Below are 20,104 nucleotides of genomic sequence, written 5' to 3'. Positions count from 1 at the left end.
AAGTAGAGACCTCCATCCCTCAAAATAATTTTTGTTTTTTATTTAGTAAAAAAAGAATTAAAAAACAAAATTGTGTGATTAATTTTGTGCCACCTTGTATATACGAGAAAAAAATTGAAATCTCAAAACCAAGGCAGACAAGTGTGAAAGACAAAAAGTGAAATTCACTGCTTCTGCCTATAGTATTAGGTGTGCAACTAAGTTCTCGCTGTTTTTTTGATGAAAATACAACTTTATTCTGAAAAAATGGTTACAAGTGAATCATTGAAAGTATTGCCCATTGCTGGCTATTACTTTTTTCCATCCCAGTGATGGTTTCGCTTGGTTTTAACAGTTCATAATAAATAACACCAACTTGACCCACCCAAATACAGCGCATAACCTTCGCAGCGTGAATATTCGGCCGAGGCGACGACGTAGAAGCATGACCGGGCGGTCCCCATGACTTTCTTTTCTTTGGATGTAATGAATCCATTTTTCATCACCCGTCACGATGTGATGAAGAAAACCCTTCCTTTTTTGCCGCTGGAGCAGTTGTTCACAGGCGAAAAAACGACGTTCAACATCACTTGGCTTTAACTCATAAGGAACCCAAGTCCCCTATTTCTGAATCATTCCCAAAGCATGCAATCGCTTGGAAATGGATTGGCGGGTAATGAAGCAAGCTCTTCTTGCATTTGACACGGATCCTCATTGAGCAATGCCTCCAATTCAGCGTCTTCGAAGGTTTTTGGCCTTCCTTCACGCGGACGATAGTAAAGAATAAAATCACCGTTTTTGAAGCGACGGAACCAATCTCGGCACGTTGTTACACTTAAGGCATCTTCATAAACTTTTTGTAGTTCTCGATGCGCTTTAGCCGCCGTTTTTTTCGAATGAAAGAGGAAAATCAATACTTACCGTAAATCACAATTATTCGGCACAAAGTCATACATTTTCACAAAACCAAAAGTATTTGATACCAAAACAAAATCACTAATGTGTCGAAGCAGTTCGTTTACCATATGTCTAACCTTGGTTTATGACGTTTAGCTTATGTTAGAATCGACTAGCAGGCACTGCTGGCGGCATCTATTGACAAACAGCGAGAACTTAGGTGCACACCTCATATTTTGAGGACTTAGGGTGCATAGTGGCAGCAAAGCCGAAGGCGAAGTGTTTGCGTTACGGGGAAGCTGACGAAGAAGAGCAAGCCCTATTAACTGTTAAAATGGATTCGTCTACAAATGAGCAATTATTTCCAAACGAAAACCTCTTTTTAAAGGTAAACTTAAAGAAAAAAAATCACGAAACAAATTTGTCCACAGAATTCCTCTACTTGTATGAAAAGTTACGGCAAGACAAACAGAAATTTTTCGACGATTCAAGAATGTCAATTTATACGTTTGATTACATTTTGCCAAAAATGTAGCCATTTTGCGTGTAAATAGTTTTTTAAATTTTAGCTTAAAATTGTTTTTAACTTTAAGGTAGATGTTTAAATGGGCGATGTTTACATATTTGTCCACTGCTTGTAAGGTAGTTGGCGAAGGAGAAAGAGCTGTAGCACCTTAAAACACATAAAAACACAATCCAAACTTTGAGAAAAGTAACCCTTTCCCTCTGCTACCTCGGGCACCCATTTAAAAATGAAACAGAAACCCATTCACAATATTTTTAAAATTTTTATTTTAATAAATTTTTTTTTTTAATTAATTAAATTGTCGTTAATACATTTTTCAATAGCAACTCGTGTTTATTTCACAGTTGCAAACAATTCGGCGGAATGCAAACAATTCACTACACGAAGCGATTCGTCTTGGAAAATAGTACCGCACAGTTTCAAGCTGACTGCTTGCGCAACGTCTTCTTTGTCTTTGTTGTTGTGGCAGCATAAACATTCCCATATACGGGGGATGCTGCTGAAGTGACAGTCCTTGGCCGAATATAAATGCGGGTCGTTCCGGTTATGTACAACCGACTGTCGTTGGAACGTCTTTTTCATCTTCGACCTCGTCTTCTGGCAGCAACCTTAGATAGAACAAAAATTTTGAGAAGTATATTAAGTTTAGTCCAGAATGTATCGAAATGTTGATGAGGAAAAAAATACTTCCATATTCAATGATTTAAACTGTTTTAATTTCGTCTAAATATTTAGTTGGCGTATTTTTTCGAACTCAGGTAGAAGTCAACCTCAGGAGCTCTTGGCATTGCATTGCTCTTCATATGGCGAATTCTTTGACCTCTACACGTAAATCTCAGTCTGACACTAGCCTTGGTGCTCAGTTTTCCCTACAAGGCATCTTAAGGAATTCATCTGTAAACGCCTACATAGGCAGACACCTACACAGTGCCAACGTTTGACGCATTTGTTGCTTCCTTGATTGTTTCGAATGTTATATTTATATATCCATGTCTATATCTCTTTATTTATTTGTACGAGTAGATACTCGTTGACTTAGTGGTGCAATAGAAATTAAATCCCCACAAACTTAACTGGAACCCATCGAAAATTAATGACAAAATAATGTCAGTCAAATAAATAGAAAGGCAGCTCAAGTTATACACTTCGCACAATGTGTGGGTGTTTGTGTATGTTTGTGTATGTATATGTGCATGAGTGGATAGACAAGTCGTCAGAAAGCAATCAAAATGCGTGGTCTGGCGCGGCAAAGAGGTCGGAAAGGAAGCGAAACAATATCGACTGTTTTGTTGAACATTTAAATTTTTTATTCGTTTCCAAGCAAGCCGAACTGCCGGGCTACCTCGCTGTATACATACATATGCACATTATATAGCCCCTTGTCATGGCCACCAGCACGCGTTCATGCACTCATACGCGTAGTCCATAAAGTTTGTTAAAGCGACAAGCAGAAAACCCATGTATTGCATACTTACGGGCGTCAAACCCGGTGCAGGATGAGTTGTAAGTCTATTTACTGAGTTTTTACCTTCGTTACAGCTGTACGGCTCACATTGACATTTACTGTCGTTTTGAATGATAACTGACACATTCGTGGAAGGTTTTGTGCAAAACAAAACCAGAAAAGAGAAACAAAAGAAAAAACAATAACAATTCGAGTATAAACATACACACACATAATTCAACTTGCCACTGAATCGGAAGGCAAACCGTTCCTTGTGCTTTTTTTGTTTTTATTCTCTTTTATTTTTGGTTTTCGTTGGACCTGCCACACTCGTGCGAATCTACAAACAAAAATACAAAAACTTACCTCGACTTGCTCTTTTAGCTTTTCCTCGAACACCTCACATTTCTCTACTTTCCACTTTCATTGAACTGCTCTGGCCTGCTTTGCTCTCTTGTCGCCTACTTTTGGCATCTGGCATCTGAAGCGTCATGCGAAATGAGTTATTGAAACTGTTTCAACTCATAAATAAATAATTACCGAATGGTAAATGAGCCAAAGTTATTTAAGTCTATTTTTGTGTGCCTTCTGTCCTTCATATTTACGTGCATGCCTCGTACTCAGTTATGCATGCCGCTTGAATGGCAACAACACACAAAATATATGTGCATACAAACATAAGTATTCATACATACATACACACACAAGTATAAAGTCAGCAGTTTGGCCTGTCGAAGCTCAATTGCATGGACGACCCAAACAAGTAGCCTTGCCGCGAGGCAAACAAGCCAGCCGGTGAAGGTATTCGAGGATGCGCGCTATGCTAATATAAACATGCACACATACATACGTGCATTGAGGGTGGTAGGTATGGTCAAGTCATGGCCAAGTGCTCTAATTTAAGTGATCACATACGAGTATCCGACATAAGAATATTCGGCTGCTTTAATTTTTCCTCTTGCCCGTTTGAGGTTGAAACTTTGCATTTCTACGATATTATACTTTAACGAAATGCAAAAACAAAAGAATTCAATTCTTTTTTAAATTCTGACTACCCCTTAATAAAAACCAACATTAAAAATATATATATTCAAATGTACTTAGCGTGAGCTGGTTGGATTTTCTAAAAAAATAATTTCTTGCAAATTGCCCTTTGGAGCCATTTGATGATTAATCCCTTATATTTTTTTTTTTTGTTTTTTTTGTTTTTTTTTTTAAATTTTGAAGAATCATGCGGGTTTTCTTATACACGGTACCCTTCCGTTCAAGTAAAATGCAAGGCCGGCGATTAAAAATTTCTTGAGAAGTATTCAAGAGTTAGGTTGACCTGTAGAGTGACCAACAGTACTTGCATGCATTTCTTTCACATTATGGATAATGTCCATGGGAGCTGTTTTGTTTTTTTTTTTAAATTTTGAAGAATCATGCGGGTTTTCTTATACACGGTACCCTTCCGTTCAAGTAAAATGCAAGGCCGGCGATTAAAAATTTCTTGAGAAGTATTCAAGAGTTAGGTTGACCTGTAGAGTGACCAACAGTACTTGCATGCATTTCTTTCACATTATGGATAATGTCCATGGGAGCTGTTAATGGCCGAATTTTCTATACTACTTATGATTAATCGGCATAGAAAACTATGGATCCTTATATGTTATGTTCGTGAGATGTTCGGCAGATCTATGCACAAAAGAACGGGAAGCATTTTTGTGAGCCACTTTACCCTTCTGACTTCTCAATAGATAGGCCGTTTTGTCTGTTTTGTGGAAATGGGCAAAATATAATTATAACAGAGAGATAAAATGGATTAAAATGTAGCACAAAAAATATTTGTCATAAAATTCTTCAAGAAGTCTCTTAATACAACAAATCTCAAAATTCAATTTAAACGTCAGAAATAAGTCAAAAGGAAAAATGTGAACGGTATCTTGTAGACTTATTTCGGAGTTTTACCAATCTAATCTTTTGCACACAGTAACGAAATTCACCCTTAAATAAATGTTTCATAGTGACTTATTCGAAAAAAAAAACAATAAAGTACGTAAAATTTCAGATCGCCCGTACATACATTTTTTTCATTTTTTTCGTCCTCTCTAATACGAGGGGTGCCTTTTATATGTCGGGATTAGAGAAAAAAAACAAATTTTGATCATCGAAAATCACTTTATTGTTTTTCAAAATATTCTCCATGAAGATCTATACACTTTTGCATGCGTTTGAACCAATTGTCGAAGCACTTTTGCCACTCTGAATGAGGTACCTCCAAAACATGCATTCTGAGTGCCGCAACCGCTTCTTCAGGTGTCGAAAAACGTTGACCTCTCAGTTTGTTTTTTACGTATGGGAATAAAAAGAAGTCATTCGGTGCCAAGTCGGGACTATTCGGCGGATGACCCATTAATTCGATGTTTTGGGTGCTCAAAAATGCAGTTGTTTGAGCCGATGTGTGAGAGCTCGCATTGTCCTGGTGAAGAGTGATCCGTCTTTGGCGATTGGTTTTCCTAATTTCTTGGTTGTGTACCACTCAGAGTACCAAATGGTTGTGTACCACTCAGAATTTACTGTTCTGCGTTGTTCTAGTGGTAATAGAAAAAACAGGCGACCATTTGCTTGGAAGTGCTTCGTGCGCGAACAACTTTTGTTGGATTTGGCTCATCTTGAAACACCCATACAGTCGACTGCTGTTTACTTTCGGGATCATACGCGTAAATCCATGATTCATCACCTGTCACGATGTCATAGACGTGTTTCGAAGCCACGCGATCGTATTTTTTGAGCATTTCCTTCGACCAATCGACACGAGCCTTGTTTTGAGCGATTGAGAAATTGTGTGGGATCCAACATGACGATCTTGCAATATCACGCACAGCATCAATGGTTTTCGGAACAACAACTGATTTTGGACGACCTTCACGAAACTCCTCTTGGAGTGAACTACGACTACGATTGAATTCACCATACCATCGATAAATACTGGTCATTGATGGAGCTTCATCGCCGAAAAATGAATCAAGTTCATCCATGCAATGTTGCTGAGTTAATCCACGTCGAAAGTTGTGAAAAATAATCGTACGAAAATGTTCACGATTTAATTCCATTTTTGGACCGAGATGAATCTTTTAAGTTACTGTAAACAACACAAATAGCGCTGGTATTTCAAAACGTTCTGAGTACGTAAAGGCCAAAAAATGTCAAACTTTGGGATACAGCTGTCAGTTGCCAGATTGCAACACCAGGGTTGCCAAATCCCGACATATAAAAGGCACCCCTCGTATAATTTGTAAGAAAAGTAATAATTACCCTGTTAGGCTAAAGCCTTTCAAGGTCAGCCTTATTTGGGTTCCGGGGCACAGATATATTGAGGGAAACTGTAAAGCTGATGAGCTAGCCAGAAAAGGTACTGCTCTTCAACTGCTCAGTGATAAAAGTACCATTGGAATACCTTTGGCCACGAGTAAATTAATAGTAAAAAACAACATTATCCAAGAGGCCAATAGGAAAGAAGAAGATACATGCGTAACAGCCAGGCTACTATGGTCGCAAATAAACAAGAAAAGAACAAAGGAATTGCTTAGCCTCTCAAGAGAAGATATCTCGAAGGTCGTGGCTTGTGTCACCGGCCACTGGCTATTTGGAAAGCATTCAAAATGATTTCACGAAAGTAAATAAACAAGGTTCCCGTGTCGCACAGTGGTATCACAACGGACCTGTGAGGTCTAAATGAGTTGGTCATACGGACCGACTGCCTTTATGCAGTGCGACCTTGTGTGCCCCTAAGTGCTTAATTTGAATTATTTCATATTGCGAGGAATCGAACCAGCTCCTTGGGAGGGCCAAATTTGTAAGTCTTCAGCCTCTGCTAGTAGTTACGAGCCCAGAATGTTGTGTCTCCAGTGACCTGATGCTTCGCAATTGGTGATTAAGTGTCCCATCGACTCTTCTTCATCCAAACAGAGCAGACATAAACTAGTACTAGATAGTCCTATTGTATGGAAATGTTTATTGCAGATAAAATCGGCTGCAAATGCTTCACAGAGTAATCTAAAGCTCTTCTGATCTATAATTAATAATCCATTGTGTTGGATGTTGTTATTTTTTTCTCTGTTGTACAGTGTAATTTATGCTGTCATTGAAATGCATAGTCTATTTCATGATCTAGAACTCGGCTACATTGAGCGCACGCCCAATTCTCGAAAACAGAAACAAGTAGTCTAGCGACCTTCACAATTACCAAACAGAAATGATGCGTCCCACAGTTGCCACGAATTGGTCTGTTTATTGCGTTGAACAGCATCCGGTGCGGGTGCGGGTGCATGTACCAACACCAAGGGCTTGCCTCGCCACCAAGCCACCATCGAGCGCCAACCAGCTGTCTCATCTGCTCAAGTCTCACTTCGCATTCGCCTCGTTGTAATGGCGTAATTCTGTAATGGATACTTAAATGGTGATTTCGTTTCCTTTTCTGCCACCGCAGTGATGAACATATGGTCGATTTTTATGTTGCCGCTGTTGTACTCGTAAGACTGCGGGAGCTACAACTAAATTTTATATTCAACACATTCATTTGCGGCTGTTGCATGCCGCAGCGTTAAGCAGGCAGGCAGGTCGGTGGGTTCGCGCGCGCGTTCTACAAATATTTACTAGCTGTAAATGTTGCTGTTGAAACATACTTTCTCAATTTTGTTGCTATATTTTTTTATTATTTTTATTTCCTGCCGAATAAACTGCCTGAAAGCTTGAATGAGGAGTGAACTGTTAGGCCATTACTCTTTCCCGCTTACCATCTCCGCGGCCAACGCAAATAACAATTCGACAAGGACGTGCGCGGAATTGAAAAGTGAAACCGCGCTGCCGTTTGCTGGTGGCTTTCATCAGTTTATGGTGCTTTTCTCTGTTTGTTGTTCTTGTTTGTGAGGCTGTAGTCTGACTGCAGTGCTGGATATTTCTTTGTGTGTCTTTTTTGGAAAAAGTGCTAGGCTTTAACTTTCCATTTTCATCATTTTTCTTATATCAACATTAGGGGAACGTTTTGATTCGGGCATAAAAACAATCAATTGCCATGAGTAAGAAACAATTTTCAGAAATTTATGATCGATGCTGTATAAGAAGCGAGCTAGGGAAAGGGTTACAGAAGTTGATTCTTATTAACTTCAAAGCTACGCAGGTTGAATGAGAAGTGACTTTATTGCTGATACTTGCATATATTCATATTTACGAGCGCATAAGTAAAGGGTTTTCGTAAAAGGGCAGGCGAGTTACGATCTCACATTATTGAGAATATCATTTCGGGTATACATTTTTTCATGATGAATTTCAACATTGCTTGGAAAATTCGTATCAGGTAGGTTCAATTGTCTTAATAAAGAAACGGTCCGTGATCTGGTGAGTAAAATCATGTCAAATATATTCACCATTAAATATTTCTGCGCCAGTGAAACAACGATTCAGTCGAAGTACTCAAAATGTGCCACTTGATTGATGAGCAGGCGATGCGCAAGGCGATGCAAAATTTGTTTGTCAATTACCAACACCGCCTTACACACATTCTGTCCCATGAAGCCTTCGTAAAAAAAATACCTGCTTGAATCTTTGCGCCGCTCAGTTTCGAAAAAATATTGCGCAAACTTGCAATCGCCTCGCCCTCACGATCCAGTCTTTTAAGAAAATTTGATACGACACCGAGCTTAATGTGTAGTGATGGCAAAATGATTTGAGATGGCTGCACTAATGGTAGATTTTCTATACTTTCTACGCCTACTTTTTAGCATGTTCGCGGCTTCCACTTAAATTCAGTGTAATGCTGATCTCTTTTGCGACCTTCCCATGTACACAAAAAGCACTGGTGGGTTGAAAATCCACGCTTAACACCCATGAGTAATCCGACCACTTTTAGATCGCAGCATATTTTCCAATTATGCTCTTGGTAGTTTATCAGCTGTAATATTAATTCCATGCCTTCGTATATTTCTTTGAGGCTGGTGGCATATGCGATCGGGACAGCTGGATGTTTGTTACCGATATGAAGCAGCACTACTTTACGGCTGTTGACCGATGCACCGATGAAAAGTCGCCACTCCTCTGAAATATGAGGGTAACCAATTTTTTCAAACATCGAATCAATATGACAACAATAAGCCAGGTTTTTTTCCCGATCTTCGTGTAATTTAAAAAATTCGTCATATGGAATACTGCTACGTCGATCACGAGTGGCTGTTATTTTAAAATCAGCCGCCACTATATTCCACTGCTTAAAGCGTGATGCAAAGAGTTCGGCTGTTCTCTTTGACAAATTTCCTTCTCGTACAAGGTCATTGAAGTCGGCTTGCGTTACTAAATGCGGCACTGCAGTCGCAACTTCACTGGGTGTTGGTACAAATTCCGATACTTCTGGTACAGTTCACTGCAGTGCTCCGTACGTGGTAGCCAAATTGTTGGTACAGAGTACTTTATTGTTGACCTTCCATCAGTAAACTTGCATAAATTTCTATAGCAATAGTCGCACACGACTTCCGGAGTATACCACAAGTAAGGAACATAAGCAGTCTTGAATATTTTCTGAAACGAATTAACCACTGTTTTCGTAATATTTTTAAAATTTTTACTTGGTGCGAATAAGCCACAAACGTAACAAAAGGTATTTCGAGTCGGGCATTGCATTTTTCGTAAGATGAAATATACAGAAAGACGTTTTCGCGCAACAGAACTTAAAACAATTGTAGCGCAACTGTCAGATGATCGCAACTTCCGGAACTGTAACAAACACACAAACGGCACAGAGTGTGTTGTATGAAACAATAAATTAAAGGTTAATAAGTTGTTTAAAAATTTGGAGTCCAAGTCAAGTTATGCCGAAAATTTAGAAAAAATTAAAAAAAAAAAAAAATCTGAGAATTGATTACATTTTTTTTTTAGTTTTACATAATAAAAACATTTCCACGAGTCTGCCTGCAGAAATTCAGCGCGATTGGATCACGGAAAAAGGGTTAAAAATGATCCAAAGCGGACTACGAGCTCGATATTTAATACATAAAAAAAAAAATCTGACGTGTACATGAAAATCGCCGATGCACGTGATTTTTATTTTTTCTCCCCTTCCCGAAAAAGTATATTTGGTTCATAGGACAGAAAAAAAGTTTATTTTTGTAACGCAGTGTAATGATCCAAATTCATATTAAATACATTGGGTCCTAAGGATTTGGTATTAACATATGGTTGCCCCTCAAGGAACCGCGGCAATTACGAAGGTTTATCAACCGCTGCTTCCGTCGTATTTTGCGAATTTTTTGGCCCGGCACAATATTCAACTCGGATCTGCTAAAAACAGCTAACCAACTTGACGTGGAGACTAAAATTCGAAAAAGAAAATGGTAGTGTATAGAACATACCACACACTTAGAAAAAGGGACGGCAATGCTGCTAGCTAGCCTCTGCTTTGGAACCCCTCCTAACAAGCTGGCCGAGTATTGGGTAGAATCTAAGTAAAATACTGACGCAATCGACGTTTATTCGAGAACTTCCGTGCAGATGAGGTTGTGCTCTACAAGGCTTGGCGGACAGGGTGAGCAGCTAAGGCTGAACTCTCTTGGTCTTACGTGGACCGAACTACTTATGGAACAAAAACTATATAACTCACAGTTTGAAACTTTCAAAATCTCCAAAATTTAAACAAAATTAACAAATTTTAATCAAAAGCTTTAAGTTAGGTTAGGTTGAAATGGATGCCCATAGTTGGATGCCCTTGCATGAAAATCAAAAAATTCGTTCTTTGTGACAGCATTTCAGGGGAGATAAGAAGACTAGGAAGAAAGGAAGGAGAGGGAGTTGATGTGTTTTTGTTGATGACGACCGAACGATGACTGAGTTACGGTGTTTTTAGTGGCTTCGTATTGCTGATGAAGCTCATCAGGTTTTCAATATCAAAAAGATTTTAGTAGCAAAGAGATGAGAGCCAAGATACTTATATATTACCCCCGCGAAAGCAGGAGCAGGGCAGCTAAGGAGCAGGTGCTGAGATGATACCACCTCATCCTCCATACAACCGATGCAAAAAGGACTAGAAGTAATATCGAGTATCACTGCATGCTGCCTTGTGGCCAGTGCTCAGTAAGGTCATCCACGAAACTTGAGAGCTGAGATTTCGTTAATCTCAGAAGATCCCTCGAGCGTATCCGATCCACTCGTGGCCAGGAAGATTTTGCGACCTTACACGTTTGTGTACTTGCCAGTGTTTGCTGAATTCAAGTGAAACCCATCTCTCAAGGAGAACATCGCAGGTAGTCAGCAGGATCACAATCCTCTCATTTCGCGTGTAAACTACCACGCAGATCCCCTGCCGAGCCTGCAATGTCGCTATAACCAGGTACCCAGATGAGCCTTATATCGAAGAATTGGGATTTCTTCAGAAGCCAGACATTCCCCAACCAGTTTCGAGTGCACCATCATTGAGCTCAGCGGCCTAATTGCTTGTCGGGGTTCAGTTTTATAGACGCATCTACCAGCTAGAAGAAATCCCCAATAGTAAAGCTATAGGGTTTTCCAATAACAGATGTTATGTGTTAAACAGAAGAGATGATTAACGATTTTTTATGGCCAGAATTGATCTAGTCAACCATTGATCTTTTACGGGAAAAGTTTCCGCACCGTGTTATCTCTCGAAGAGGTGATGACAATGGGCCACCGAGATCTTGTGATTTAACACCTTGTGACTCTTTGCTTTGGGACCACGTGAAAGAGAAGGTCTACGCCAACAGCCCATGGTCGATTGAAGACCTCAAAGATGGAATTCGTGAGGCTATCGAGGACATAGGGTAGCCTCTCTGCAATGCGGTTATGGAAAATTTCATGAAAAGGATATTGTCTTGTAAGCGTAGTCGTCGAGATCATTTGTCTGATGTTATTTTCCACTATTAACGGCATACCTGCCTCTTTATAATGAAATAAACATCCGATCATTTGTATTAAAAAATAGCATTTTTCTTTGAATATCAAAATAACACGTCTATGTGGAAAACCCTTTACAAACACTTCAATTTAAAAATTGTGCCGAATTGACACAAATAAGTTCTGAAGATTGAAAAAAATGCCCGTTGATTTTTAATAATTTTGTTAAGGATGCATTCTCTCCTATGTAAAAAAAAAAACTTTTGCTGCTATTATTTTTACCACCACTATATGTTTTGCTGGTAAAGGAACCTTACTTGGCTAATCATCTGTTTAATGGTTTCTGAAAACTAGCTAATCTAATACCCCTTTATTTTTGATTTGACGCCGTGGAACTAACCTATTTCTTGGGCCTACTATGTATTAGCTGGTATTGGCTGCGGCAAGTAATAGAAAATATCGACTGTATGGCATGACGTTTTAAGCCTTTCAACTGCAGTAATCGAGCTTTGATTTTTCAATACCATTCAATTGTTAGTATGAGACTCCTACGAATATATCCCCTCCTTTAAGTCATAAAAGAAATACCAAAAGGCATCTTTATCCACTCCCACGCAGATCCAGCGAATACCAGAAAACCGAAAATTTGTGTTTAAATATTTAAATAAATAAATACACAACTAACAGTAACGAAATATTGTACCCATTACGGCATAACAATGGAAGCAGGGCAATAGCTAACTGCTCCAGCACGCAGCTATACATATTTCACATATCTGTCTGGTAGATAAAAAAAGTTTAAATTTACGTACTCGTATATTTTGTTGGTTGATGCTGTCCCAAACTGTCTGCTCCTTTCGTAAGATCGTCCTTGCAATAAACATTTATATTTATTTATTTTAATTTGCCATACCGTTATTTTAAGTTTGTGATGGGCTCAAGGTCCTTTGCCAAACTTTAGCATTTGGCTTCCTTGAATTTTCCACATATTTGGTATATCCTTTTGTAACTCGTTGAGCCCCATTACTATAAGCACTTTCGCCTTCAACATTAATCACCTGAAATTGGCATGAAACCAAGTGACATCTGTGACTTTCAAGTTGGCAGCAAGAAAGTGCAAGGGAAATGAAATTCATAGAAATTTCTGCTCCCAACCAAAAACTCAATATTTCATAAATAAACAAATTCCAAGGCATCACTGTCTATCACAGCAAGAATAACCAAAGCACAAATAACAATAACAATAAAAGTAACCAATATTTGGCAAACAACCGACAATGACGCAATAATAATAATAAATAATCAAGCTATATATAAATGGATAAGTATGTATACAAGGATAACAGCAGCGAGTGAGGAAAAAAGAGAAGAGTTAAGAAGAGAGATTTGTATATACTTATAAATGTACCTAAGTATAAACACAGGGGTAATAATAATAAGTACATACACCTTTTTTCATTTTCATTGAATGAAAATCCGTTATCATCATGACTGAAATCCTGTGCTCTATGGCAAGACGATCAGCTTCTCACCTAAGGTAATGTACTTTTGACAGAAATGTCTGTAAGCCCGATGAGTGATATGGGTATCTGGTATTAAAGTGGTGCAGACATGTTTTGGAAAATTTGGACAAATTGCTCAACAGACGGCTGGAATACAGAAAAAGAGCTGGTGCCGGTTGACGTCTCGAAGAAAACCTCAAACCAACAGTTTTTCAACAGCATGCTTTTGCAATGCAGGGATCAATTTTGAGCGGGTAGCGAAGATAACAGATAATTGCTACTGCCCTGTCCTCTAACTTGTACAACTGCCTTGGATCGGTATACTTTTCATCTCTGAACGATATTGCGGACAAAAGTGTAAACTGTTTATTAAAACTCCCCAAGAAATGTAACTCAAACTATGTACAACACCACTCCAGCATTCTATTCAGATCATCCAGATATACCTTACCTAACTACATAAAATATAATTATAAATAATCATATCAATCAAAATCAAGGCTGCTAGTAGCAGATGCTGTTTTTTTTTGGTTTTTTGGTTAAAACTTGGGGTTAAAAATATACTTTTTTCAGTAATTTTATAATAATACAACATTTCAACAATATTTTTCTCAGTTTTCATTGGAATCATTGCGAATGACAGTGAAATTCAGCAGACGCCTCGAAAAACAGTTTTTTTGCGGTATGAATCATAATCGCAGCAGAATCATCTGAAAGAAAAAAATCAAAATACGTTTTTTTAACGGACTGTTTTTCGGGGTATTCCTGGGAAGATTTTTTTTCGCTTTTTCAACTTTTCGTAGCACTTGAAAACTAAAAAAATAATTTGCATTAAAAAAGTTGTCTAGTTTCTTAATGTAAGACAAATGATTATAAAAAGAAGGGCATCTGTTAAACTTTGAGAAGAAGTATTGCCTACGGCGCAAACTTCAACCGTAGAAAGTTTCAGGAAAACGCTTGCAACTCGAGCAGGTATAGAGACCTCGGCATGGAGCAGCGGACGCCCAAATACTCATAACATCGCCCACAACCAGCTAACTTTTTTGACACAATCTTCTTGAGATATTATACTATATATTATTCGGCCGCCGTAGCCGAATGGGTTGGTGCGTGATTACCATTCGGAATTCACAGAGAGGTCGTTGGTTCGAATCTCGGTGAAAGCAAAATTAATAAAAACATTTTTCTAATAGCGGTCGCCCCTCGACAGGCAACAACATCAAGACGCACACCACAAATAGGATGAGGAGCTCGACCAGAACCCAATAAAGAGTTCAATAATCTTACAGCACCTTATGATGTTTTATGTGACAAATTGCTACTAAAATTTTTCGCTTTGCCCTTCTATGAAATTTGAAATCTTATAAAAACCCACTCTGGTTTTACTCAAGTTCTAGTCATCTGAAAATTAAAAAAAATGAAGCGTACAACAAAGTGAAAAGAACTAATAATATTATCGATTGAGACAACTTCCTCCGCTTGAAAAGTGAATTTAATTGTTTACCGACTACTTGTTTAAATATTATTATTATTTATTGTACTTCATTTATTGTAATATTTTAATGTTATCTGTAATAGGACGTAGGAGGTGCGGAGCGTAATATCAGAGCCTCCTTTAGTCGGGACCTTGTTCGAAAACTTCCCGTGAAACACTCTGTTTTCTTGCAGTCAGTCTTTTAAATCTTGGATCACTTCTTCTTCATCTTATCTTCAATTTTTTTGTCACTTCTTTTGAATTCTTTTCGGCGACTATCAATTTTAATGATTGCCTACTTTGAGCGAGTTGAATTTTTTAAAGCCTCTGTGCATATTTAAAAAAAACAAGCATTTAATTTTATTTAATTTTAAATAAACAATCTGATGTTTTTCGGACCTGAATGTGGACACTTAGGTGACCAGTGAGAAACCTTTTGTTTACTCTACTAACGGTTTTGTGCCTTTTCTACTGAAAGGGTATCCAAAAACCTTCACCTGTCTGAGGACCTGTATTTTCGATTCCTATTCCTCTCAGTTTTCTCATTCTCATTATATTCCTTAGTTGGTGATCATCTTTGATAAATGAAGAAATCCAAACGAAATTGTCGTGTTCCGTTGAAGTGGAAAAGGTCACATTTTTTTCACCCAAAATGCCAATCTGCTACCCAATGAATATCTAGGTTTGAGAGAAGGTGGAATAAAAATTAAATTGATAGCTGAGTTACTACTCAAATCTACAAAATTGATCCTGAACATCATCTTTAATTTAGAGTCAGTCATGGATTTTCAAGCACACAACCAGATATTCTGGATTGCTTCGCATTCTCATATTAGCTCGCGCTCAAACGGATGTTCGGAAGTTACCCAAAGGATACTTGAGTTAAGCCCGGAATTTGTGAGCTGCTTGGACCATATGCAGAAGAATTGTCCTGTCCACTCCCAAGTGAAGGGCGATCAGGAACTTTCCTAATGGAATCATCCTCCTAAAAACGCTTCGGCTCTGAAAGTATTCGATGCGGTACCAGATGGTGGTAACAGAGGAAGAGCGTTAGAAAAATCTGGTGGAGAAAGACTTAGCTTCACTTGGAGAAACGACTGGCATATTTTGTTAAATTTGTTAACGGAATCATCCTCCTAAAAACGCTTCGGCTCTGAAAGTATTCGATGCGGTACCACATGGTGGTAACAGAGGAAGAGCGTTAGAAAAATCTGGTGGAGAAAGACTTAGCTTCACTTGGAGAAACGACTGGCACATTTTGTTAAATTCGACCAAAATCGCATAAACGGTTATCGCGAAAATCAAGAAGGAAAAGAAGTTGGTCTGAGCATAAGAATTCGACATGACAATTAAAAATTACATATTACGTATTTTCTTGATTTTTCTTTTGAAAAAATAGTTTATAATAATAGTCAAATAAATTAGCTTTTGAAATCAGCTAAAAGCTTTTAATATATTTCAGTAAAGTAATCATTCTGCGAGCTATTTGGAAGAGTCGTTTTAGGTACTAGAAACAACGACCGCATTATAAAGTGAGTTAAAGTTGGTATCTGATATATAGAACAGCATCATTGTGTCAGTTCATATAAAATTATTTTAAAGCAATTTTTTACATTTAAAAAAACTTGACGATAGAGCGGAGAATGATCATAAATATCAACTTGAGTATGATAAATTTCTTAAAGGTCGGAGATTTAAAATAATGCGAAATACCAGGTCAACAATTAAAACAGAGAAAACGAAGTTTATAGTGCAAACCAGTTCCGGTTTAAGGCATGAGGACCTGCTGATCGGAGACTATGCATTCGAGAGTGCACAAGAAAATTATCCTATCTTGGCATCAAAATATTAGCCAACAAGGATGCATCATTGACAATAAATGATAGAGTTTTAGCAGCAAATAAGTCTTAGTCTAATTTGATGCTTTAGTCAAAATATTACCTCGCGACCAAAAGTTAAGGATATACAAAATCTTGATCCGCCCTGTGCTTACCTATGCTAATGATATTTTGAAGAATTATATTGGGAAAACTTGATCGACCTGTAAGACTGCACGACGGTGCCTATCGAATTAGACATACAGGGTTTGATTGAAAAGAAATGAGCCTTCCCGCGCGGAGCGTCTGCCAAGCGATCACCGAATCGGCTGGTGGGAGAAAATGATCGTCGGTGCAGCGGTGCAGTCAACATCGCTTCGCGCGTGAAAGCTATTTTAAAAGTGTGTTAGGATTTTGCAGTGACGACGAAAATGCAGCTATCGTTGAAGCAACGTTACTCGATCAAATTTTGCGTAAAGCTAAACAAAACGAGTACCGAAACCATTGAGCTATTCAAGGAGGCTTACGGGGACCAATCTCTGTCCAAAAACCGCATCGCCCGGGTTCGGCTCGACTTCGTCAACAATTGGACCCTTCATCACGACAATGCGCCGGAGCACACCGCCTTCCTCTGCACCTCTGCATTGGCCAAGATGGGGGTTCTGGTGCTTCCCCACCCTCCCTTGAGCCCAGACCTGTCCTATCCGGACTTCTTCTTGTTCCCGCGCCTGAAAGAAAGCTAAAGGGGAGGCATTTCGATTCCATCAAGGCGATCCAAAAAACTGTGACAGCCGAATTGAACGCGATTCCGGCGGATGAGTTAAAAAAATGTTTCTTGCAGTGGAAGCACCGCTACCAGCGGTGTATTGACGCTCAAGGGTCCTATTTGGAAGAATATTAGTTGTATAATAATTTAACAATTTAATAAAACTGCTTAAAAAAATAAGACTCATTACTTTTCAATCAAACCCTGTAATCATGAGCTGGAGCTATAGCAAAAAACGAAACTGTAATAAAATTTATAAAATCTCAGAGGATAAGGTGGCTGGGACACGTGTTTAGAAAGGCCAAGAAGAGAACAACTCGAAAGGCAGTTGAACTACGCCTTGTTGCAGAAGCGTTGCCGAAGAAGAGGACGCCCTAGAAAGAGATGGCTGGAAGACGTGGAAGTTGACCTTGAAAAGCTTAGCAGGCGGCGGTGGAAGAAGGTAGCCTAAGATAGAGACAGATGGCGGAGGGTTGTGAATGAAGCAATGGTTCGTCAAGGCCTGTGATGCTAAGGTGAAGAAGAAGAAGAAAAAGAAGAAGGAAGGTTTAAGGTCTAGTGTAGAATTGTAATAAATATCAATTTGAGAGTTTTAAATTTCCGATTAAATTTGTTGACTTTAAGTCGGTCTTGCCATGCAACTTCAAATGAAAGCTAACGAAGTGCACATATTATTTCGACCGTAGCCGTAATTGTGCGTATTTCGTATTATGTATCCGCTAGTATTTGTAGAATGTATTAGTTAAAGCGGATTTAATTTAAAATTCAAAATGCTGCTCCCTAACACCGCAGCTTCCTTTTTTGGATCAACTTTACTTAGCTTCGCTTGCTGCTTAGCTTCGGCCTGCTCTCAACCATTTTTTCACTAACCATTTTGTTGTTGTTGTTCATTTCTACTTCTTCCTGCGTTTTTTTTTTTTTTTTTTTTTTACTTTTTTACATTTTCCTTCACTTTTCCTGCGCCGCACTTTGTTGCATGCAACATTGACAACCGGTGACATGGGGTTAATGTTTTATCGGGCATTAAAACGCCTCAGCGCCAACTATGAGAAAGAGCGAGCTGCTGCTGGTAAACCATACTCCATGGCACTTTGGCACATCATTGCTAGCCTTTACGTAATTCCGGCCATGACGGCAGCTAGTCGCTTTGCATTCGTAATGCCAGCAACGACGTGACTGACTTACTGACTGACAGCAAACGACAAAAATCAATTATTTAAATGCCAGCAACAGCAAAAAGCAGCACAAAAAAAAAAAAAAAAAAGGAACAACAGCAGCAACAACAACAAATGCTTTGAGCAATAAATGTAAGAGTAATGGCACAATAACTGTGTATAGAACAACAACAAACAGCGAACGGCAGCGACCATTTACAGCATGACAAGCGAATTTGTCGGCCGCTGGGAAGGGTTGAATTGACAATTTTTGGTCGCTGCCGGCTGGAAAATTTGAAAATTTTGTTCACTTGAAACAAAAAAGAAACTAATTTCACTACTCTCTTCCATACTCTTTAATGTGATTACTCAACTCCACGTGTATTTTTATTTGGATTTCATTTTCTATTTTCTATTTTTTCCATTTTCAGATGACAATTTTCATCGAGAATACATCGGTGGCAAAGCGTCTGAATGCCAGTCAAGCTTTCGATGACACGTGGAATACCGCTTCCGATCTGGAGAATGAACTCGAAGTGAGTAAAAATTAGCACGCATACATATATTTACACGCATACATACATACATGCACACAAGTAATTTGATTTTTGCAGCTCAGTGGTGTAGCTAAGCGAACGAGGGAAGCAATTTTTGGTTTGAAGGGTTTCCTTGAGTGTATGGATTTATGGCGCTGATCTACTTTTTATTTTTAGAAATTTTTGGCAATTTTTTGGAATTAAGCAAAAAATTCAATTCCTCTTAATGCTTGCATATATTTTTGGGCATTGCTTGAGGGCCATGACATCTTTCCAGTGCTAGTTCATGGCTTTTAGTACTTATATATTTAGTCAGAGGGGCATATATGTAACGCCCCCAGATTAGTTCAAGCATCTCCTCATTGATGCTCATCTTGGTGATTTCATATTACCATAAGGCAACCAATTGCTGGCCAAAAATGTGTCGCAGGTTTGATACTAATGATTTTTTAACTCTTTTAAGAACCACAAAGTAGAATCGGACGAGCTGTAAAAAAGTGAAAAATGAGTATATATCCTGTGTAAAAATTACAAAGCATTGTTCAACAAAACAAAATTTATTTTGTGTCCTTCAAAGTAAGCCCTATCGGCTTCAATGCTGTTATGCCAACGCCTGATCAAATCCTCTATACACTGCTGGTAGGCAAATTGAGGAGTAGCCTTCAGTTTCTTCTACGAATTTTCTTTTATGCCTCGATTGGTTCAAAACGTCTTCCTCGAAGGAGTAGTTTTAGATTCGGAAACAGTAAGAAATCACGCGGAGCCATATCAGAAGGCAAAGCTGCTTGATCGATTATATTCGTTAAGTGCCTGACCGTCTTTGAAAGCTTCATGCCACTCAGTTGCCAGTTGTGACATGCACGACCCGCCGTTGGTTTTCCTCAGCTTTTCCAGTGATTTGGCGCACAAAATTTCGTTTGAAATATAAAATTGAAGACAAACTTTTTTCTTCAATAAATTTTGCCATCGCAAAAATGGCAGAGCACCTAAAATAATGATAACCAATAACAACTGTTGTCAGCCCACTGAGTGTCAGATCGCGGTCATATTACTCCTGAAGTAGCGGCACCAAAAAATTGTGACGATTTCTATTTTCAAATAATAAATTCCGCTCACTTTTTACACATATTGT

The 20,104-nt window shown here is 38.6% G+C and overlaps 1 protein-coding gene across 8 annotated transcripts in view; it reads left to right on the top strand.

The window, feature by feature from the left end:
- LOC128865125 (protein madd-4) overlaps window positions 1-20,104 on the top strand; it is a 322,915-nt gene that overhangs the window by 79,846 nt on the left and 222,965 nt on the right. For all 8 annotated transcript variants that reach the window (XM_054105124.1, XM_054105122.1, XM_054105126.1 and 5 more), the window contains exon 4: window positions 18,868-18,972. In XM_054105124.1, coding sequence (XP_053961099.1) covers window positions 18,868-18,972 — 105 coding nt within the window. The remainder of the gene's footprint in view (window positions 1-18,867; window positions 18,973-20,104) is intronic.

Source organism: Anastrepha ludens, chromosome 5, assembly GCF_028408465.1.
Source record: "Anastrepha ludens isolate Willacy chromosome 5, idAnaLude1.1, whole genome shotgun sequence".
Lineage (NCBI taxonomy): Eukaryota > Metazoa > Arthropoda > Insecta > Diptera > Tephritidae > Anastrepha > Anastrepha ludens.
Note: the sequence above shows the minus strand (reverse complement) of the source record. Positions and strands in the feature narration are given on the sequence as shown.